Source organism: Drosophila busckii, unplaced genomic scaffold (assembly GCF_011750605.1).
Source record: "Drosophila busckii strain San Diego stock center, stock number 13000-0081.31 unplaced genomic scaffold, ASM1175060v1 chrUn_07, whole genome shotgun sequence".
NCBI lineage: Eukaryota > Metazoa > Arthropoda > Insecta > Diptera > Drosophilidae > Drosophila > Drosophila busckii.
The window spans coordinates 2,306,935-2,331,073 of NW_022872723.1; the positions used below are offsets into that span (position 1 = coordinate 2,306,935).

General features: G+C 37.0%; 1 protein-coding gene across 1 annotated transcript in view; it reads left to right on the forward strand.

The window, feature by feature from the left end:
* The window catches only part of LOC117135002 (N-acylneuraminate cytidylyltransferase A), a 62,285-nt gene extending 46,256 nt beyond the window's left edge, over positions 1 to 16,029 (forward strand). Inside the window, exon 6 of the mRNA XM_033294760.1 lies at positions 15,936 to 16,029. Coding sequence (XP_033150651.1) covers positions 15,936 to 16,029 — 94 coding nt within the window. The remainder of the gene's footprint in view (positions 1 to 15,935) is intronic.
* Positions 16,030 to 24,139: the final 8,110 nt, after the last annotated feature.

The window sequence follows — 24,139 nt, forward strand, 5'->3', positions numbered from 1 at the left end:
AGCATGTTTCTCTAACTGTCAGTAAGGCAATTCAAGTTCTCGGCTTGATCAAAAGATGGGCTAAAGAATTTGATGACCCTTACACAACTAAATTACTTTATACATCTCTTGTTCGTCAGATTCTGGAATATGGCTCTTGTGTTTGGTCTCCACTATATTCAAACCACCAGAAAAGTATTGAATCTGTCAAAAAAAAATGTTTATTATTTGCTTTGCGAGGCTTTAACTGGGTTCCAGGGGTTGATCTACCATCTTATACTAATCGTCTACTTTTAATCTTCCATCGTTAGCTAACCGCCGTATTATGTTAGGCGCCATGTTTATGATTAAATTAGTTAAAGGGGAAATTGACTCCTCATATTTGTAGAGTCAACTTAATTTCTCAGTTCCTGCTAGGTATACTCGAAATTTTGTTCCCTTATAACTTAACGTTTGTATAACTAATTATTCACTGCATGAACCCCGTCGAATACTCTGTGCTGATTACAACAAACTTTACTCTGTTATCAAAACAGAGGCCTCTGATTCTATTACTAAAATATATATTTTAACTTTTTTAACTAATAATAATTAACACTTACTAAAATATTTATTTTAACTTTTTTAACTATTAATAACTAACACTTACCCAGACCTGATTGGGTTTTTGGGTTTTACCAAATAACGCCAAAAATGATTATTGAGCTCCCATATTGTGCAGTTTGCACCGTCGCGCAACTCTTCAATGCCATCACCAAGCTTGGTTACTTCCCAGCGAGATGGAAAAAGTCAATATTGTAGCACAAATTAGCCGTTTGGTGGGCCCAAAAGATCTTTTTGGGTCCGAGCGGTGCCAATCTTTTAGGTCAGTTTGGGCAGTAGGCGGTTGAGCGAGAGAGCGGGTTCGATTTCTTGAAACGTTAGGCACAGTTGTACAATAAACCACCAACACAATTTTAAATTTTAGTTTACTTCACGTTTATTTGCAAGATGATTCCAAATTTAGAAGATTTATTAGGGCTTATTTAATTTAATACGCGTCTGTTCGGCACGATGCCCGGAAGGAAAGAGAATGAGCCAGAGACGGGAAGCGCCCAGGGCTAGATGCTTAAAGCGCCCAGGGACGGGAAGCGTCCAGGGACGAAGGAGAACCAGGGCTAGGTCTTCTAATTGCCCGATCGATACAGAGCTTTCGGTGGTGGTAGGCTGATCCCACCGAAGCTCAGCTTAGCGGCCCAGCTGATCGGTGGGTCCAGCTGATTTCGTTACAATAATAAATAATATGCATGTGATTTAATGTGAACGTGACTTGATGTGAACGTGATGTAATATGAAATCGAATATTTATTTATTACCAAGCTCATTCACAGTCACTACTTTGTGTTTAGCCTTTGCAGTCTGTCAGCACTGGCTGCAACGCCGCCGCGAAGGCAGGTAGAAACACTTAAAACACTTTTTGAACCTTTTTCTTGTGCATGGCTCGCGTATATGTTAGCGACACATACAATATTTCTTGTGCCCAATGTTTTGCTTATACATATGTGTCAGTAGTACTGGGTTGTACGCACAGTGTTTTTTAGGGTGAGTGCACTCTTGCCGCTCTCTGGTTGGTAAGTTGAGTTTAGAAGTAATAATTTTTTCAAAGAGTTTTGGTGTAGCAGACAATTTTGAAATAGCCCTGTAGTTGTTTACGTAACTTTAGGGCCATTCTTATGTAACGGAATAATAAATAATTCCTTCCAGATTGAAGGCAATGTGCAACATTTAATGGACAAGGCATAAAGTCTATGTAAAAGTAAATTTATGGAACTGGCGCAATATCTAAGTGCGCAACCTGGTATGCCATCTGGTCCTGGAGTGAGCACAGGTTTCAATAAAGTCAGTTCACGTAATATCTACTTAGGGGTAATCACAGGCAAAGTAGATTTTTTGTACGTTATAAGGATAGGGTGTAATTGAAAAGTCGCTATTATTTATTTATATAATATAGGTAAAACTAGAGCTACAGGAGAAGCACCAATTACATATTTACATATTTACATATTTACATATATACATATTTACATATATACATATTTACATACTTACATAATTTCATATTTTCATATTTACATTTTTACATGTTTACATATTTACATACTTACATATTTTCATATTTTCATATTTATATATTTATCTATTTACATATCGTTTCCTTTTATTATAGCGTGGCTTGGTATCCAAAGAATTTTGATCTTCGGGTAGAATTTTTTAGGTAGCTCGCGAATTTTGGTGGCGTATAGTGAATCATATTCTGAATTGATTCAATACCTGAGAAAGAGTCAGAGCAGATACATATTTTATGTGAATGTGTGATTACAATTTCCATTGATTCAAGAAGGGCGATGATTTCGGCTGCGTATATCGAGGAGTAGGGTAGCACAACAGTGCTTAAACTAGCTAGTTTAATGACTTCGTGATCAGTAGCTATTGCATAGCCTGTTACTTTTTATACACTTTGACATTTTTGTAAAAAATGGAAAAGAGTATTATGAAGTTGTGCAAATGTGTGTAACAGGGAAAAGGAGGCGTGGCAGACCATAAATTATATATATTCTTGATCAGAAAGACAAACTTTTTTTTTTTTTGATCAAGAATATATATAATTTATGGTCTGCCACGCCTCCTTTTGTTGAGTCGATATAGCCATAACCGTTTGTCCGTCTGTCTGAGTGTTTAAAATACATAAGCTTCAAGTATTCCTAGTCTGCAATTTAATTCTACAGATGATGGCGGGTGTTTCTCTTCTCTTTTCCTGGGGTCAACAACACCTTTAATACGACTAATATTGCGTTGAATATTAGTGCGCTGTAACTTGAGTCCATCTAAAATTATTTTTAATAGTTGTTTTAATACGAGCAAACAATTAGTAATGAACAGTTGCATTTGCGTTGTGAGAAAATATTTCCAAAAGCGTCACATTTGTCTGTCTGTGGTTGAGCGATAGTTGAAGCTGCTGAGAGCGCGAACGATAGACGAAAGAAGTACTTGTGAGCGTGAGCAAGTTAGGTATAGCTGTTGAGAGCGCGAAGGATGATCCAAAGAGGAACAAGTGAAGTATCCAAAATGTTTTTGGATTTATTCTTTTGCGTAGATTCCGGTATCTCGTCCGGGCGTAGATTAGGTACAGAGCTTATTGACATATGTTAGTATGTAGATGTACCATAAGAATATACCAGTGACTTGATATGTAAGAGTATAAGTCTAATATGTCCAGGTGTCACGTAAAAACTATGTTGCAGATATAAATATCACTGCTCCACGTTAGGCGCCAAAAATGTAGGATGTAGCATGAGACTAATTAGAGGATGGGGCGGTGATATTCACAACACGAGCTGCTCCAATTTACGTGACCAATTTAAATGAGTTCACTTACAGTACTTAAGGGTACAGTACTTAAGCGTAGCTTGCCTAAGAATCAGTGTGTGAAGCCCAAACGCATTAGATAATATAACAGTTGTTGTTAGGGTGACACAAAAATCTTCAAAATTCTTAAAATTTTAAAAATTCAAATTAATACAAGGGGACCAAGGCCAACAAGTGGGTTGGGAGAGGGGGAGGCTCTTGTGTGGGCTTTTGTATTATTATTTTGTTAGTTTATATTGCTGCATTCTTTATTGATGTTTTTAGATATTGTGTTTAAAGCGCTAAGGCTGTCCGTGAAGTTTTAATTTTTTTATTGCTTTTTTTGTGTTGAATCGTCTGTGGTTAAGTGTGAACTTTTTATTTTGGCTTGGGAACATTTCCCTTGTGATTGGGAGTGATCACTTCTTTAAGGGGTGTCATCTATTTCGAAGTATGGGGTGAGAGCGGGTGAATAGAAAGCTAGATCGAGGTAAATGTGCTGTGTGTGAAAAAAATAGTGTGTTGGTTTCCCATTGTTTAGTATTATGAAGTTATTGTCGTATATACATTTTGCAAAGGATTCAACCCCTGCTGTTGTTTGTTGGGGAGCCCCAATAGCTGTTCCAGTTGTTGAAGTCTCCTGTAATTAGTATGAGGGTGTTAGTGATTGGAAATGATGATTCTAGATCTAAATCGCGTGAATTTTTTGTTTGGTGGCATAGTAAATTAAATTTTTGAGTTGAGTGAATTTCTATTCCTATTAGATATATGTTAAATGCAGTTTTATGGTCAACCTTTTGTGTTGATTTGTTTGCCGTGAGTTCTTGTTGTTTGAGAACTGTAGGGAATTAATAATAATAATGTGGGAATAAGTTATTTGAAAAATTCTGCAAATAGATCGGCTGATGCCTGATCATTATTTGACGTCGTATTTTTATATGAAACTAAATTAGGTATAAAAGAAGAAGATTTACGTTTGGAATTTACAAAATTATAGAACTGTTTAGGATCATAAGCAAACTGAAGCCGACAACGACATAAGTAATCGTTGTAAAGTTGTAAGTTTAATAAGTTAAAATTAGACTTGGCAGTAGAATAGCGTGAAAAATCAACACTGTTCCCTGTACGCTTATATTTTTTAAAGTATCGCGATTTTATATTCATTAAACCAGCTAACTCACGGGTAAGCCATAGATGCTTTTTAGACCTAGTAGGCTGCGTTCGAGGCACGCATTGTTCAAAAAAGTTATTAAAGGAGTCATAAGAGAAATAACAAACTTTCTCAGACTGCGACCCGGCATACTAAAATCACCCACCAACTCAGATTCCTACAAAACAGTGAAACAACCTCTCAATACTGCAACAACAACACGTTACAACGACTGCACAGCATTTCAACACCTACGAACCCACACCCCAAACCACCCCTAAACATCCCTCCTATCACACCCATCGATAGAAAATATTATAATAATTAAAGACTTTCTCAAGAAAGCCAAACTAGAAAGAGTACTTTAAAAAATTAAACAAAAACAAATGAAACATATATGTATAAACAAATCAAAATGTAAATATGTTAAAATGTAAATATGTAAATAATTATAAGCAAAACACCCTCACATCCGTTGCCGAAAGCCCCAGTAGCTAAGGCTGCCTCCCCTGAAGCTTAAGTTTAAACTTTAAGCTTACAGTTATATAAATAAATAAATATATAAAAAACTAAGCATTTTCTAAGTTGTTACTGGCAAAAATGTGACATCAGTCATGATTTATAATAAGGTTATTTAAAGTCGGCTTTTCTAAAACACAGGGTCTTAAATGCTACTATACTGTGTACAGTTTGCTCTAGAGCCGGCAGATCTATAAGCAGGTCCAAAGTTGGGTGAAAGGCATGTTCGGGGAGCACAATCGGATCAATTCTGCTAAAAGTGCTAGCTGAAGGATCTGATACAAATATTAGATCAAGAAAACGGTTGCTGCAGTTACGAACATTATTTATTTCATTAAGTGAAAGATCAAGTATGCAATTTACTAACTCATGAGATCTAGTAGCTACAACCAAATTATCCACTGTGGACCAAGATACATCTGGTAAATAAAAATCTCCCAATACACAAAAATAATCCGTATCACAGAGCTTAGAGGATATTAATTGTATATTAGAGAAATGTTCATTATGAATTGAAACATCCTATAGAGGTGGAGTATATGCGCATGTGACAGACGGTCACATCTATAAGTGGTGTGTGAAAATTGATGAACTACAATTTTTACGCATTAACCTGAAGGCAGGAACATAATAAAAATAAATTCTACAATATGAATATATAGTTTAGTTAATTTAGACTTAATACCTCTGACATTTTGATATGCTAAAACAATCGAAGTAATAAGTTTTTTGGTTTAGTAGGTTTAACTGTAGAAAAATATAATTTTGGCAACGATACAGATGATCTGGCTTTGTTTTAAAAAAATAAAATATGTAAAAAGAAATCTACTTTTTAATGTAACTGACCTGCGCGTGGTCGACAGTCCTGAAGACGTTGAGCAGCTATATAGCAGTATTAATATGAACTACAAGGCGCAATGTATATAAATGTATGAACTTAAAAATTAATTAATTATTAAAGATAATTTTAAAAAGAAAATCAAAATAAGTTATCCAAAGTTCTTTGCTAGAACTGTTAATTCCGTCGAGAGCTGATATTCCACGCAGTATTGATCAATACATGTTTGCCATGTCCAATTAGCCACATGTAAACTTAAGTATATGTATGCCTATGCATGTATACAAGAAAGCAACCGAATTTCTGCTAAAGTGAATTTCATAAGAAAATGAAAAAAATATTATATTTGTCTTACTTAATCATTCAAGAATTTTGTGTACCTATGTATATTGCGAAGCAATAAGCAAATTTGCGAAAAGTATTAAACAAGAGTTATATTCGTCAGAGACTAAAAGAACGCGTACTGAAGAATAAATAATATTAGCACAATAATTTATGGATATAACATTACATTACATTACATTACTGTGCACTGCACTGATTAACTGTTTTATCTCATATTTATTCTTTCACTGCTTTGCCAATAATGATTTATGCAAAGGACAGGGCTTAATTCAATAGTTGTTATAAAGTATTAGATAGTATTTTCTTTTATTTTCGAAATATTGTATTTTTTTGCTTTTTAAGCTGTGTGCTGTTGCTGTGCTGTTAATACCTGAATTAGTCGAAGAAGCTTTAAGTTCTGCCAACTAAGTTGACAGTCTAGATATATCGAAATGTGGATTGGAATAAAACTGCAAACAATAGTGAACACCGAATGATACCCACTCTGCAGACCACCTGGTTCAGGTACCAGTCTCAACGATAAATAAGTAGCTGGTTTATAGTATTTTTTGGGAAAAGGCCCCTATTTTTGCTCTAGACTCTATAGTTTCCTCTTGGATGGCGTTTTCTACTTGATGCTGCCAGATGCTTTCAGTCTACTATCTAGTTAAAGTTAAATACCTAGATGTAAAAAATACATAACTTCGATGGAAAGCTGCACTGTTGTATCCCCAATTTAGATTGGCTTTAACGAATCTACTTTGAATTTGTTAGTGTGCAACAACAGAAGTTTTTGCTTTTGAACCACTCCACTTTTTATGTAGCGGATAGTCTTTTAAGTATGTGTGCCTCAAATAATTATTTACTTCTTTCTGTAGAGTTTTCAGAAGGAAACAGGTAGGACTTATCGTTCAAATGGATTTGGGTGAAAGATAACTTTGGACGCCATCCAAGCCCTACATATATACCTTACTGCCTCTGAAGATTCTTATAAGATACGACATTAGCAACTCCAGTCCATTTCGTAGGGCTATCTACGCCATTACATCAGAGGGCTGGGAAGTTTGGACTCCTGTCTACAGTCCAGACTGACACTCTATCTGTGTGTTTGACTCACTGGACTAGCTGCTCATGGGAAACTGCATTTGTAATGGAAGCCTAGCCTTCTCCTCCTCATCTTCCGTGAAAAAGTTTCTGAATGCTCTTGCTGTTTGAAATTGCTCTAATCATGCCCGCTGCTGGTGGTGTCTTTTCTAAGTTGGTGCAAAAATTTTGGCAGTGGGATAGCTTGCTCTTCCTTGTCTCTTTGTTATACGCCATAAGCTTGGCAGTATAGCGATCCCAGTTGTCTTTGCTTCTCTTTAATGTATTGAACAGCCTCCTCACTTCTCAGTCTCAGTTTTCTTTGCTCCTTTCCACCAGGGTTTATCTCTCTGGACAACTTACTTGGTAGGTGTCTACTATACTCTCATTTGCCATTTGTTAGTGTCTAACTGTGGTCGGGACCAGAGAACAGCAAGAATGCACACACCGGGTACACCATGGTTGTACTGCCACACACAAGCGAAATTGTGGATCAGACCACAATGCAATTACTTGTGCGTATAAAAAATGATTTCAGCAGCATTTTGTGCGCAGCAGAGAGCGGCAATAGTGCACTCACCCTTAAAAACACTGTGAGTAAAACCCAGTACGACTGATACATATAAGCAAAACAGTGGCTGATGGGCACAAGAAATATTGTATGTGTCGCGATCATAGTGCATAAGAAAAAGGTTCAAAAAAGTGTTTCAAGGTTTCTACTCCTTCGCGCTGCGTTGCAGCCAGTGCTGACCGACTGCAAAGGCTAAACAGTGTTGTAGTAAGTAAGTAGTGACTGTGAATGAGCTTGGTAATAAATATATATTGTTTCTCGCTTATGCTTATATGCCAGCCGATCGACCTCGCAGACATTTCCTTTGCGCTTGCTTCGTTGTGGCTAAAAACACAACGGACCTTTTCTCGGATCTCTCTGGTTGTTTGTGCGCTGCTTGTGCCGCCGCACAAGCAATTTTTTGTTGTGTCCGTGTGCGTATATTTTCCCGCGTATGGCCTCGAACTTGTTTTTTGTGTGTGCCACCATTGTGCTTAAAAAGTGCCACAATTGCCGTTCTCTGGTCGGGACTTAGCCGGGTCGCTGCTTTAAGGAATGTATATCGCACTTGTTGAAGTGCTTTTTGCATGGTCTTGCCAGTGGCGGACATTGGTGTTGTAGGGTTTCCTTGACCCTTAGTTCCTTGCATTTCCTGCAACCGTCCACTTCTGCCAGGATCAGATTCTTCGCATGAGACGCTGATAGGCAGTGTTCCATTAGTATCCCTACCAAAAGCCTGCACTCTTTACTTTGAAGTTGTATTTGGAATTTGGAGAGTTTATTGTTCCCTGAGTGGCACATTGTTCTTGCCGTCTTGGAGGTGGTTGTGCTTTTTCATCTTAGTTCTGCCTCGGTTGCTGCTATATCACTGTACAGACACCTTAGGGAGATTTGGATTTGCTCCTCAATGTTGTTTTGTCTTCTTCAGTCTTTTGCTAGGGCAACCACCGTCTCGTTCACGTCTATGCCTTTGTGGCTTGGTATCCAATAGATATAAACCCTCATAGAGGTGTGTATCGCTTCCTTTCATGCCAGGACATTTCGGGAGTGTGATGCTTCCGCCTGGATTGTACAGCAGTATTCAGTAGTTTGTAGCTTGTAGTTTGGTACCAACATAGTAGGGATGTTTTTGAAATTGTTTTGGGGGATTTATGTAATTTGTTACTTTTTCTGTCCCATTGCCGATTGCATTGAGCAATCATCGTACAAACATAATCAAGAATGCAATGGCCACATACGGTAAGTAGTATTATAGAACAGTCTCTCTAACTACCGCAACAACAGCAACTACAACAACAACCGCAACGGCTTCGGCCGTTCGCTCGAACCCATCGTTAGCAGCAAAGCCCCCTAAGAATCAACAATCAAAACAAAAGCAACCGGAACCAACTAATGCCAAAATGCGAAAATTATCCTCTGCAATTCGAACACAGCTTCAAGCGAAAAACTTAACAACACCATAGATTTCAAATACTAACAGACAACTCTGATGAACTGCCGCTTGAAGAATGCGCTAAAAGGATGCCAAATCCACCTCCGATATAAGGGAGAAAAGCACCAGTGCCCTTGTGAACAAAATTATAAAGCTTAGAAAGGAAAACTTTCACAATATTTCCCTTGTACGAGGTAATATTCGTGAAACAAAAGTTCAAACGTAGTCGGAAGACAGCTATAGAATATTATTGAAGCTTCTAAACGACACTAAAATTAATTTTTACACGTATCAATTTAAAAGCAGCAAGGACTTGCAAGTGGTCTTAAAGGGCATAAAATCAGATGTTAACCTGCAACAATACTTACTAGCTCCAACGAGTTCATAAATAATTTTATGGGATACCCTAATCTCTCCTTATATCGCAATAATCTAATGTATTATGTACACGGCGTATCCAATAATCATGTGGTTTTGCGCGCTTCCAATACATCATAATTATGTAGTACATTGCCGCTCATTCTCCTCTAAACATCGAATTCGGCTTTTGCTCTGCGTGACTTTCCTGAATAATCAATGGTTTGCTCCTGCGCTTAAATCTCCAAAAATCATGCCATATGTTTCTCTGCGCGCATTCCAATGATATCGAATGCGTATGCTAGACTCCAGTGTCTCAGCTGACCATTATTAGTCTTGGTTGCTGCTCTGCAGTCCAATAATCAATGGTTTTGCCGCGTATTTCACATCACAGTGCATTGGTATTTGCCGCGTTCTTTTCACCAACTAAATCTATATGTAGTTTGCCCTCATTCCATATTGATAAACTCAATGCGTTTTGTATCACGCGCGCTACTCTGGCTCAATATTCATATGTTAGGTGCAATTAAGACCGCGCATTCTCACTGTAATCAGATGCGCTATCTGACGAGCGCGATCTCAACAATAAATGGGCTCAACTGGTTTTGTGCTCTGCAGTGATTCCAATGGATCATTGCGCTGATTTTGCTCCTGAACGACTTATCCAATAATTCATGGTTTTTATTTTGCTCGCTAACAATTCCCTAAATATCCACAATGGTTTCTGCCGCTCGGCCTCCAAACTAATCATATTGCCGGTTGCTTATGCCTCTAAGACTGTAGCATAATTTCTGCAATTTGAATCTCACATTGGTTTTGCCTATACGCCTTTATAATAGCTTTCTCTTTGAAGAATTCGCTCGTAGCATTATCACTATAATCAATGGTTTGCCGCTCATTCCTAAAATCAATGGTTTTCCGCGCATTCCAATAGGATCAATGCAGTTGCTGGGTCTTAACAAGTTACATATTATATGGATATTGCTGCCGTTCAGTCTCATATAATCAATGGATTTTGCCGGTCATTGCTTCTAGAGAGACTCAGAGATCTCGTTGTATTTGCACGATCATCCTAAAATCAATAGTATTTTAAGCCAGCGCTCTGTCGCTATTTTAAAAATAAATAGTATAACATGAGTTTAGCGCGCATTGCCAATCATGAAGGTTGACGCTGACGTGGATCTAGTCCATTGATCAATGTTTTGCCTGTCTTCTACTATCTATACTCTAACCTCACTGAAGTTATTTTGTGAACCTCTGCGATTCTCAATATTTCATACTAGAGTTTTGCTCGTGCGTATCATTACCAAACTTATTTATGTACTCCAGTTCGGTTTTCTGGGCGTGTGCCGTCTTGTGTCTCTCAGATAATCCAATGTTCTAAGACCCGAGCTCATTTCCTATATAAATCATGTTTTGTGCCAGCGACTTTTCCTAATATAATCGCATATAGAGTTTTGTTCACGACGCTAATCTTCCACTAAGATCAAATAGGTCTATATGTGCGCGGAATTCTCTCATGTAATCCATGAGTATGCTGCGTATAGCTAGTCCAACTGTCAAATCTAGTGTTGCCGATCGTATCATGCGCTAGATAGCGATATCATGGTTTGCTCTCCCGCAGCGTTAACTCCTATATTTTCATATCGGTATACTTGCCACACCTACATTTCTAAGTACTCTTAAATAGGGTCTATTGCCGGGCTTTCTTCATACCCACACCTATATCAATGCGTACTCTCTGAGCTATCCATAATCATCAATACAATAATGCTGAATTGGGCGCATTCCAATAGAATCGACGGTTTTGCCGGTATTCAATTTAATCATATGTGTATACCTCTGAAAGACCGCTCGAGCTTTCCCAATAATCTTGTGTCTTGGTCGAAGCTCATTCTTAATTCGCATATTATGGATATATTGACGTCTCGCCTGCTCTAGTCGAATAACCATACGGAATGCGTTTGGTAACCAGCTGCAGTTCCTCTAGAACGATCACTCTCTTAATGAGTTTTGGCCGCCGCGCATTTCTCATCACTATATCTATATACTTGGTTGCTGCCTGTACGACTAGATGCACCTCATATTTAATTTATCCATTGGTTGCTGCCGTTATGCTCAGCGTGTCAACAATGTAATTCTCTTAACATGGTTTTGCGCAGTTTCGCCACTACTCCACATCATATTGGGTAAGGTTATGCCGCGCTTATCCCTAATAACCGTTACAATTGGTAATATGCCACTCCTCCATGTGCCTCAAATCAATGGTTTCCTGCCGCGCCTAAGCAATTTCCAATATGTACAATACTAGTGTGTTTGCCTGACTTGTGATCAAATATCTCGTACTCGACATAGAGTTCGCTGAAGACTATTCTAATTGAAAAATCATATGGTTTGCTCTCGTACGCTTTTCTATAATCTCAATAATGTCATTTTGGTTCTTGCCAGCTGCCTTTTGTCCATATAATCACCATTGTATTTGACCGCGAACATACATGGTGTTCCTTTTAGATATAGAGTCAAATAGAGTTTGTCTACTACCACCAATCTACTTGAGTTTCGTCAAATGTAATCAAGGTTCACAACAAAATAATTGCAGACTATTTATTTATACTGACTTTTAGTAAAGGGGCATTTGAAACTCTGTTAATCACCGTCTCTAGTTAATAAATTAAGCTTTTGATTGGGACTTTCCCAAACAATTTTCTGAATGGATTTCCAATTTACTTAATAACAGAAACTCAAGAGGGGTTTGTTTTCAAGTCGGGCTTGTTTTCCAAGGGCCAGTATTCGTAACGTTGGTGTCCCTCAAGGTAGTCATCTTGGTCCTTTGCTCTTTAACCTATTTATTAACGATCTTCCTCATTTTCAATTATGCATTCCAATATTTGGATGTATGCTGATGATGTGAAGCTGTGTGTCTATCATTTAGAGACATGTCATGCAGTTACTTTATTGCAGGACCGATCTTTGATTGCTTTTTTAATTGTGGCAAAATAATTTATTAAACTTTAAATTGCTCTAAAATGTTAAAGTTATGTCATTCCATAGACACTCGCCTCAACATTCGTAACTTTACTACATGAATCTATTGCCTCTACATATTATCGGAGGTTTTAATGACTGGGTATCTCCTTGATAGTAAGTGAAGTTGACAAACATGTTTCCTTAAAACTGTTCAGTAAGGGCAATTTCAGTTCTCGGCTTTATCAACGATGGGTAAAGAATTTTGATGAACCCTTACAAAAACTAAACTACATATATTCTCTTTGTTCGAGACCGATTCTGGAATATGGATTCTTGTTATTTGGTTCCACCCAATTACTCGAACCAAACCAGTTAGTTATTGAATTGTTCAAAAAAAATTGTATTTATTTGCTTTACGTGCTTTTAACTGGTTCCAGGTGTTGTCTAACCATCTTTACTTAGTAGACTACTTTTTAATTAATCTTCCATCTTTACCTAATCGACGAATCATGTTCATGTCATGTTCATGAATAAATTAATTAAAGGGGAAATTGATTCTTCCATTTTGTGGTCAACTTAATTTCTCGGTTCCTGTTAGTATACTCGAAATTTGTTTCCTTAAAACTCTTACTTTTTGCACAAACCTAATATTTTACTGGCTGAGCCTCTTCCAAGTTCTCTGTTGCTGATTAAATAACTTTTTCTTGTTTATCACACATGAGACCTCGAGTTTTTACTAAGCGTGATCTTAATTACTTAATATTAACAATTAAACTTTAATCCAGATTTCTTGATTGGTTTTTTCTTGGGTTTCCCCAATCCTTGCAACCAAATGGTTGGGTCTATTTAACATCCAATAATTAAGGTTTAAAAATAAAGATATAATTATAAATTACCTTTAAATTTAATTTTACCTATTTTGTATATAAATACTATAATGTAATTTTTTCTTTTGCTGTCGACTGCTCTTAGTTGACATTAAATAAATAAATAAATAAAAAATAAAATAACTAACGCGCCACAAGACAAAATATTTAATGCTTAAAGAGTCTTCAACATTTTCAGCAAAGCTAGTAAGCCCCAACATTATAATGTTGAACTCGAACTAGACAACAATTCTCTTTAGAAAAAAAAGTGCATCTGTGCATAGTATCTATAAACTTCTTTAACCTACTCCCTTAAGGAGTTCATGTTCTTCATGGGGACAACTATGCAAGATATAATGCGTAATCAAAACCTTTTGATACGAAAGTTAGTATCACATCAGTCTAAATAATCAATGTCTTTCGTACGTATGTATATACACGTGGGATGCTAATGCCGATTCACAGCGCAAAGTTGATTTATCTCAATTTCTGCTCGACAAACACATTGTCGTTATACTGCTGTTAGAAACACATCTGACAAACAAATATAACTTCATTCTAAGAGGCTACACATTGATCTGAGCTACTGATCAGAATTTTGCATGTCAACTCCTTAAGCTCCACAAGTACCTTCACACAAAAGAAGACAAATTTGCAAATCGAGCAGCTCGTCATTGAAAAGCGACGGCTACCAAGAGAATGGCTATATCACAGGTCCGTTAACTCATCAAAGGGTTAATGTCGCTACATACAGTCGCTATGAAGCAGTCACTGTGGAGAGCTTTTCCAACTCTATGATCACAAACAGAAACCGTGTTGCGGGTGGGCCCGCAGTAAGGAAGACAGAGTGTGAACATTTGCAGAATACTTATGTGTCATCCATAAATTATTTTGAATCCGAAAAATTCATCAGGCTTCGCCCAAATAAAGTCAAATTGATTATTGAGCTCCCATATTGTGCAGGTTGCACTATCGCGCAGGTCTTCAATGCCATCACTAAACTTCGGCTTCTTCCTAGGAAAGATGAAAAAAGTCCATAATACTGGTAATAATGATTCAGAAGCCAGGCAAATATCACAGAATTCCATCCTCCTACAGACCCATATGTGTACTATGCGTGCTGGCTCGGATAAATCCATATCTAAGAATCCATACAAAAAAAATTGCAACACATAAATTTTGCATTCGTGAAAAACACAGCACTATCGAGCAGGTAAATCGCATAACATCCGAATATTAAGAAGCGCATTTAAAAATCGAGAATATTGTACTGCAATACTTTTAGATGTATTCGATAGGACCAACGCTATATGTCCTTTACACAGCAGATATTCCAACAAGTAGATGACTAATAACATCCATCTGTGCTGACGATACAGCTATTCTCAGCCGCTCCAGGTATCTTATGCATGCATCAGCGCAATATAATCGAAGTGGAGAAATAGCTGATTGGCGAATAAAAGTAAATTAAAAAAAATGCAAACATGTGACGTTTACCCTAAACAAGCAAAACGGCCCACCGCTCATTTTAATCAATCCCAGACTCCCACAAGCAAACGGTGTGAGTCTTGAAGTACACCTCGACAGAGGACTCAAAATTTAATAAAAATGGCAAAGAATAAAAAAAATACTGCGTACAGTACATACCAACTTTGGTAGTTCTGGTTCTTATAGTTTTTATTGCTCAAAAAGACAGACAGAAGGATGTGACTATATAGACTCGCTTATCTTGCTGATCAAAAATATTTGTAATTTGTGGGGTTTAGATCAAGACCAAATGGTTATTACAAACAGACAACTACAATAAGAGCTAAACGCAAGCAAAACAACATGGTTGTTACTGAAATGTGCAAGCTGAATAAGGACTAGTTGCGAATGTTAGTAGTAATGAAATTGAAGCAAAATCCTCAAAACTGGATTTACGCAAACTGAGTACATTTGGCAAACCATTTCGTTTGGCAAACCAAGCGACCAGCTGTGAGGAATCACATTTTGTTTTTATATTATGTAATTGCCATGTATGTAATGTAATGTGATTATTTTTTTTAGACTATAGTTAAGCAGAAAGGGCTAAAATGTATAAATTTATGATTTAAGTAACAGCCATGACGGCGCTGATAATATAACTCAAATAATAATTTAAGCTTAATATAGCAACCAGAGAACGGCATCCGTTGAGCACAAAAACGTTCATACATGAAAAATATCCGGAAAATAAACCTTTTCGGCTCAAGAGCTCAAACAGGCGTTTGCATATGTTATACCTATTGAGTTAGATTCACTCAACTGTTGTCAATTTTTTTTTTGCTCTCTGAGTTTTTTCATGCTCGTGCTCAAACCACTCGTCTCGTCCGCATGCTCATGACTTTCATGATTCTGCAGTAGAACTTGGTAATGGCAGTATATTAAATAGACAAACGTATAGTACTCGTTGTACTTTTTTGTATTATCAAGATGAACATTAACATTTACTTTATCATATTTAGGTGTGCTATCGTAGAAATACCATCGGAAGATTCATTGGAGATTGACTCACCCCTCGATCTGATCGTTGCACGATGTATTGTTACTAAAAAATGATGCTATACATTTTTCCACAGAAAAACCTAATATATGTAAGAATAAAAATATTATAAAATAAAACAAAAATAAAAATTAATTCACAATTATGCACAAAAGAGTTGAGGTTGTATTACTTGTATTTTCAGTTTTTTAGCGGGGCAATATGTGTAGTCGTAGTCCGAGTAAACGCGCAGCCATTTCTCGGCAACCAATCATATATACATATATCTTAAAAAGTACTTCCTTTCTGTTCTGTTAAATTTTTAAAGATAAGTTTTTGATTAGGACATTTATAATATTGAAATATATTTAAGCAGGCATGTCAAAAATTTAATGAACATTCTGAAACGGTAGTACTGTATCTGCATTACAAGCTTTTTTATAGCTTATGGTAAAAAATATTCGATAACACAGTATGACCCATACAAAAAGTTTCAAGAAGTAAAGAAAAATAAATAAAAATAAGAAGAGCGATAGGACGACATTTTTACTTTAAAATCTTTACTTGAAATCTTTATTTTACCGCTTACGTGTTTGCGTTTCTTAAGTTTATTAGTTTTTACTTTGATTTGTTTTTAAGCCATGGTCTTATACTAATACTCCAGATGCCATTGTATGGATATGAGATACCTGAAAATGTTCTACATCTATCATATCGCATAAGTTTTGCAATCATATATCGTCCTTTATTTTTGAGAATCAATTTTCTTGCAGCTCCTATCTTCATTTTTTACATAGTCACATATATTTTTACCTTTCCTTTTATTTCTGCACTAAATACTAAACCAAATTGCAATGTATTCATTTCTCCGACTCTCTGAGCCATGAATTAGTCTTTTAATGCTTTAACAGCTTAATTTATTGTAAACAATCGTACGATTGCAAGCTTTGTGAATCTTTCTACAATATGTGCTTGTTGGCTTTTTTTTCTGGTACCGGTAATGATAAATGTGTAACAACTCAAAAGGTTTATCTCCCTTAGGTATGTATACTATAACTAAGCATACAACACACAGAGGCGTCGAATCGACTAAAATGTTGCTGCATAAAATTTTTGGACGGTTGGGCCCCAGGTATAATGCGTGAACTTTCGTGCTGAGGTCGCAACCCGAACGATCATTGCCGAACTCAAAGCAGAGGCAAACCAGTGTTGCACACATCATTGCCTAAGTGGCTATCAACTCATAAGCATGGGTACGCAGGCGGGCTAATATTCGTTGTATGCATGCGTGCATGTCTAAGAACATGTGTGTGAAGCAACAGCTGCCAGCGCACTTATAAGCGATCGTGATTGCAAGTGGCCAGTTGCAATGAGGACCCATTTGTATGTATGCGTGCTTATTGTTTATTTTGAATTTTTATATTTTCTCCCGCTGACCGCTTATAGGATATATTCGGTATATTGAATTTTTCCCAAATGCAGCAGGTCAAAATAAATATATTGAAATATATATTATTGTTCAAACAGAATACTTCCAATGCATGATATATATATTTTATGATTTTATAGAAATAATTAAATATTCAATAATTTTTTATAAAAATACTTAATTTTTAAATTAATTATCATATAATAATGTTTACAACGTGTATACATTCACATTCACATGCACATGCGCTTCACTTGCATTTTTTATTAAAAAGTGTCATCCTTCCCTTAAAATATAATTCAATATATTTATTTTGACATGCACAAGTAATGCGCTGACCTGTTGCTATGATATTTGTAGAGCACTTGATCTTACTTATCTTCTGGTAAGTAGAAGAGTAATCAATCTAAAATTTTTTGACTTAATTTTTAATTAATTTGATATATGTATTAGTAAAAATTATTTTTAAATCTCGTTGCTTCCACTACCATTTTTGTGCATTTACTTAATAGAACTACATGTTGCATTCTGTCGTCACTTCACAATCAACGAATTATAATCTGCAAAATTTTAAACGATTTTGCATGTAAATAAATTCTAAACGTAAGAAGGGCGGAAATAATTATTTTCACTTTTATTCTGTGGTTCTTTTCGAAAAATAAAGTGTAACTCTCTATCCATTGTATCATCTGTTTGTATACTATCCTTTGTTATCATTTTTATTTGTTTTCTTTGTCATTCGACTATCCGACTAATATTACTTTGTCCCGCCTATTCATGAACCTCTGCAAAACTACAAACGCATTTATTATCACCGTGGGCATCCGTACCAACTCAAACTTATTGAGGACTCCTTAATGTAAGCATGAAAGTAGCCGTTATTCAGATTTAATTTTGTGAGCACAGTTTTATTGATTAATCTAACAAATCGTTTATTGTAATAGGTGATTTGGTGTTTGTTGAGCTAGTGAGCTTGTACATTAGCTATGCAGTTTTTACGAAATTAAAAAATTTTCACAATTTTTAGTTTATATTTGCCTTCTGGCCGAATATTATTATTGTTGAGCCAACGACCTTTCGCTAGCTGTAATGTTGCTAATCGCGATTTAACGCCCGAATTTATATTATAAAACGACGAGAATTTCTTTATAATATGTAGATTTATTACTGCCCTCTGCAGGTTTATGTGTGTTTAAGTTTAGTTAAATTTACAATTTTTCAAATATATGTAATTGAGATTATGCGGCACGGCCGGCTTACGAGAACAACTAAAGACTTATGTGTCCGTTACGAGAGTCGAAATTAAAGTAAAGTGAAGGGAATTATAGGCTCGTCCTCATAATTCTTAGCGATAGATAGATGGAATATTAAGTAATAGCGAGTGCAGCTGTGCAAAACGGCAAGTGCAAAAAGAGAGTACAAGCTTATGCGCCGGCAAAGACGAGCTTAAAGCTAGATCAGCTGTTGGTAGCTTAAGCTTTGGTCTTGTTGGCTTTGGATAACAAAAACAATTATTATTATTTATTAATTAACAATTGTTTGTGAATTGACAGCTGTCCTGTGCAAAAAACTCTAAACTATCATCACAAAATCCGTGTACCTTGATTACGCCCTTTGGAATGATAACCAATCGAGGAAGCTTTATTCGTTCAGTTTGGCAAATGTCAGTACACAAAGTATTCCATGAAGACTTCAATGCTGTTGGAAGGCTTTCATCCCAATCCAAGTGCTCTCTCCAAAGGTACTGTAAAAAGATCTTTGCCTTGGTTATGACCGGTCCGATCAGTCCAAGTGGATCATAAAATCTAGCAATTCTAGACAGTAAGGAGCTCTTGCTTGGCTTGCCAGGTGCTTTCACTGGCGAGAAGTTAAATAGCAGATAGTCTGCAACTGGATTAAATGCAAGACCGAGCGTCTTGGTAACATCAGTGCCGTCATCAAACTTAAGAAATGTCTCTTTATCTTTCGCGGGTATCTGCTCAAGTACGCGAGGATCGTTTGAGCACCACTTTCGCTACTGGAAATTTCCTTTTCCTATCAGACTGGCTGTTTGATGCAGAATCTCCATAACATCTTGAACGGAGTTTCTCCCAGTAATGAGGTCGTCTACATAGATGTCGCGCAGAACAATTTTAGATCCAGTAGGAAATGAGATCTTTTCATCAATAGGCAATTGCTGCATGGCTCGAACGGCTAAAAATGAGCCTGTCTTCTTGCCATAGGTGACGGTTTTAAGATTTGAATTTCCTATTAAAGGGAATCGCGCCAAAGGATGCACTACGTACGAGTCAGTTTCAGCCATCCTTACGCATCGATACATTTTTAATGTCGCCAGTCAGGGCATATGGAAATGTCCGAAACTGCAGCAGCGTGTTAAGCAACTTGGGTTGTTTATTGGACCTGCCATGAGAGTATCATTGAGAGAGTGGCCTGACTCTGGGCTTAGTAGTTGAGCTATCTTTTTTAGGCACGCAATGATGAGGCAGATAGTACTTGCACTGACTTCGCAGGCTGGAATCAACACTGGACATAGGCTTGAGTTCCACATACTCTTTGATAAATACTGACTACTTTGCTTTAAGCTCTGGTGGACGTTCCAATTTGCGTTTTAGTCCGCCTTCATAAATTAATATATTTTATATTTAAAATATATTACTTCAATTCGAACAAGTTGTCGAGTGCCGCGAGCTTAGTTTAGTCGGGGAGGAATTTTTGATTTGCCCCCACACCCACCTTATTGCTAGGGGTATATCGTATCGTCGATCCAGAAATTCTATGAACCTTTCGCATGTAGGTATAGTGTCCATCGGCGTTGTCACCTCCCAATTGGTCTGAGTCGCCTTGTCTACCTTTTGAAGTAGGGTATGCACAATGATGCATCCAGCAATCTGTTCAGCACTGCCCAAGCTTTGGAAGACGCGGTTATTGGCGTTCACGGTTTCAGAAAGAAATCTTAGTTTTACCGCTAACGACGATTCAATGCGATCTAAACTCAGAATCGCAGTGACATAAGCCTGGTAAATAGGATTCTTGTTATTAAATCGCTTTTCAAGCAACTCTTATATAATTGTAAAGTTAGAGCTGCTGAATATCCAACGAAGAAACTGTACCTTGAGCTCGGTCCTTTCACACACGAGCGCAAACGGTGAAACATTTTCCACATCCGATAAGCACGAATCCGTACCAATGACTGATGTAAACATTGATATAAAGCCTCCGAACTTAGTATAGCCACCGCTAAACTCTGGTCACTTAAGCTCAGGTAACCGAATGCGACTCTGAGAAAAGCTGGCATGACTGTCGACAGTCCTATTGTAGAGCAAAGTGGCGACGCCAATTTGCGGTTGTTAATTTCGCGCCGGAATGTAGTTTTCATTAAAACCGCACGCAGGGCACTGCTGATTTCATAAAAATCAAGCGAACAGAAGAGAATTCTTACCCATATTTGTTAATTATGCGAATAATAAGCGACGGTGATACCGGCTTGATAGTTAACAAGTGGACAGGTTAAAGTTGGGCGCCACCAACATTTAAATACACTTTGACAGGGTATCGCAACAAACAAACGCATGCAATCACAAACACATATGTACACACAAAAAAGCTAACGCGTCTCAGCTCGTTTTCGCTGTAGCGTCAGTAGCGACGCCGCCGCTGCGTCGGCAGCGACGTTTGTAAGGCGCGTCAGCACGTGCATCCCGCTGTTAATATTGAAAATTGAAATGTAAATTATTCCTAGCTATTTATCCCGATCGGCACAATCGGGTCGAAAACATGACTAGGCAATTTTGTGGTTTATTTCAGATTTTTAAAGATTTTTGTACAACCTTATATATCGTTTTTTTTCGATTTGCGGGGGAGGGGGGAGGAAATAAAAAAAAATAAAAAATAAAAGCGTAGTGTCTGGATATAGGAGCACCTACATACCAAATTTGGTGCTCTAGCTCTTATAGTTGCTGAGGAACACGCACTCATATCAGACGGACGGAACGACAGACGACATGGCTTATATCGACTTCAGCTTCGGTCGAGCTGATAAGAATATATATACTTTAATGGGGTCTGCCACGCCTCCTTCTCTGTTACATACATTTGAGCACTTCATAATACCCTTTTTTACAAAAATGTCAAAGTGTATAAAAAGATCAATTGAATGTGTAAAGTGCAGATGTGCGGAAGGCAAGTGCATGGAAAGAGCGAAGTTAGTGAGCGCAGTGCAGAACGCACAAAGAAGAGAGCGCGAGAACTTATCAAGAGATAAGCAACGTGAAAAGGTAGCTCAGCTGTTTGTAGCTGAGACGCTTTATTTATTGGTCTTGCATGCTGTCTTCCGACTTCGTTTGACCTTTTGTTTCACGAATATGATTGGTCTAACTTTTTTGCCTGTAATAACTTAGAAACTAATTTGTTTATTTTTTATGACGCCATCTACAAATATTTTTAATAATGTGTTCCTCGAAGGCAGCCTAGTACTGAACTAATTCAGTTACACATGAAAACACGACGTCAAATAATGATCATGCATCAGCAGATGTATTTGCAGACTTTTTTCAATCATCTTAGTCTGTTAATAGCGACTCATCAGATATAGATATTACGCCGGTTCCATATACTTAATTTTAAATAGACATCTTGCATTGTCCGTTAAATGTTGCTCATATCCTTCAGTCTGGAAGGAATAATTCATTATTCCGTTACAGAAGAATTGCCCTAAAAGTCACGTAAGCGACTATACAACTATAATTATTACAAAATTATTACATCTCAACTCATGCATTTCTGTAGCTCAATTATATCACCTTATCAGCACGGTTTTGTTAAACAAAAGTCTACCACCATCAATTTATTTGACTTTCCTTCAAGGGTGGTTAAAGCTTTTCAAAACAAAATGCAGACTGACGTTATTTATACTGACTGTAGTAAAGCATTCAATTCCATTAATCATCATCTTCTAATAAATAAATAAACTATGATTGGATGTCCAATGAATTTATTGAAGTGGGTATCTAATTACCCAGAATTGAAAAGGTAGTTTTCAAGTCAGCGGTTTCCAAGCCAGTGTCTGTGACGTCTGGAGTTCATCTCAGGGTAGTCACCTTGGACCATTGCTTTTTAATCTATTTACCAATGATCTGCCCTCAGTCATTGTGAATTCAAACGTTCAAATGTATGCTGATGACGTGAAGCAATGCGTTTAGACATATGTCATGAGTACTTTATTGCAGACAGATCTTGACCGTTTTGTCATTTGGTGTAAATAAAACTTATTAAAACTTAACTGTTCTAAATGTAAAGTAATGTCCTTCCATAGACACTCGCCTCACATAGTCGAACTACCACAATTGATTCAGTTACCTCTCAATAGATTAGCAGAAGTAAATGACTTAGGTATTCTCCTTGTTAGTAAGCTAAAGTTTGAAGCTTTTAAAGCATGATTTTCTGTCAGTAAGGCAATTCAAGTTGTCGGCTTTATCAAAAGATGGGCTAAAGAATTTGATGGCCCTTACACAATTAAATTACTTTATACATCTCTTGTTCGTCCGATTCTACAATATTCAAACCACCAGAATAGTATTGAATCTGTGCTTTGCGAGGCTTTAACTGGGTTCCAGGAGTTGATCTTCCATCTTATACTAATCGGCTGCTTTTAATTAATCTCCCGTCGTTAGCTAACCGCCTGATTATGTTAGGCGTCCTGCTTATGATTAAATTAGTTAAAGGGGAAATTGACTCCTCATACTTGTTGAGTCAACCTAACTTCTGAGTTCCTGCCAGGTATACTCGAAATTTTGTTCCTTTATCTCTAAACGTTTGTAAAACTTTTAACTCCATGCATACTCCTTTGAGTACTCTGTACTTTATTCTGTTATCAACACAGAGGCCTCTGATTGTATTACTAAAAGATTTATTTTAACTTTTTTAATTATTAATTATTAACACTTACCCAGACCTGAATAGCTTTTCCGCAATCCTTGTAACGAATATTGGGTCTGTTTAACACTCCCAATCTATAAGATTATCAAATTAAAAAACAAAAACATAATTTTTAATACTTTTAAATTTAATTTTAAATATTTATTGTAATCTTTTTCTTTTATAGTCGACTGTTCATAGTTGACATAAAACAAATAAATGAACAGTCTTCAACATCTTGAAATGGGATAAGAAGCAGCAACCGCTCTTCAAGTTAGAACTGGATGCAGTCAACAATATTATTAAACAAGTGGACAGTTTAAAGTTGGGCGCCACCAACATTTAAAATACACTTGACTGGGTATCGCACAGAACACACGAAAGCACTCAAAACACACCACAAACAGCTCCCGCGTCACAGCTCGTTTTCCTGTAGCGTCAGCAGCGACAGCGCCGCTGCGTCGGCAGCAACGTTTGCATGGCGCGTCAGCACGTGCACCCCGCTGTCTATATTAAAAATTTGAAATGTGAATAATTCCTAAGTTATTTATCCGATCGTTTTAAAATTTTCACAGTCGGTCGAAAACATGACTAGGCAATTTTGTGATTTATTTATTTCAGATTTTAAAAGATTTTTGTACTGCCTTATGTATCTTTTTTACTTAGATTTGCGGGGGAGGGGCATGAAATAAAAATAAAGAAAATAAAAGCGTAGTGTCCTGGATATAGGAGCACCTACATACCAAATTTGGTTGCTCTAGCTCTTTTAGGTGCTGAGAAACGCGCACTCATACAGACGGACGGACAGACGGACATGGCTATATCGACTCAGCCCGTCGAGCTGA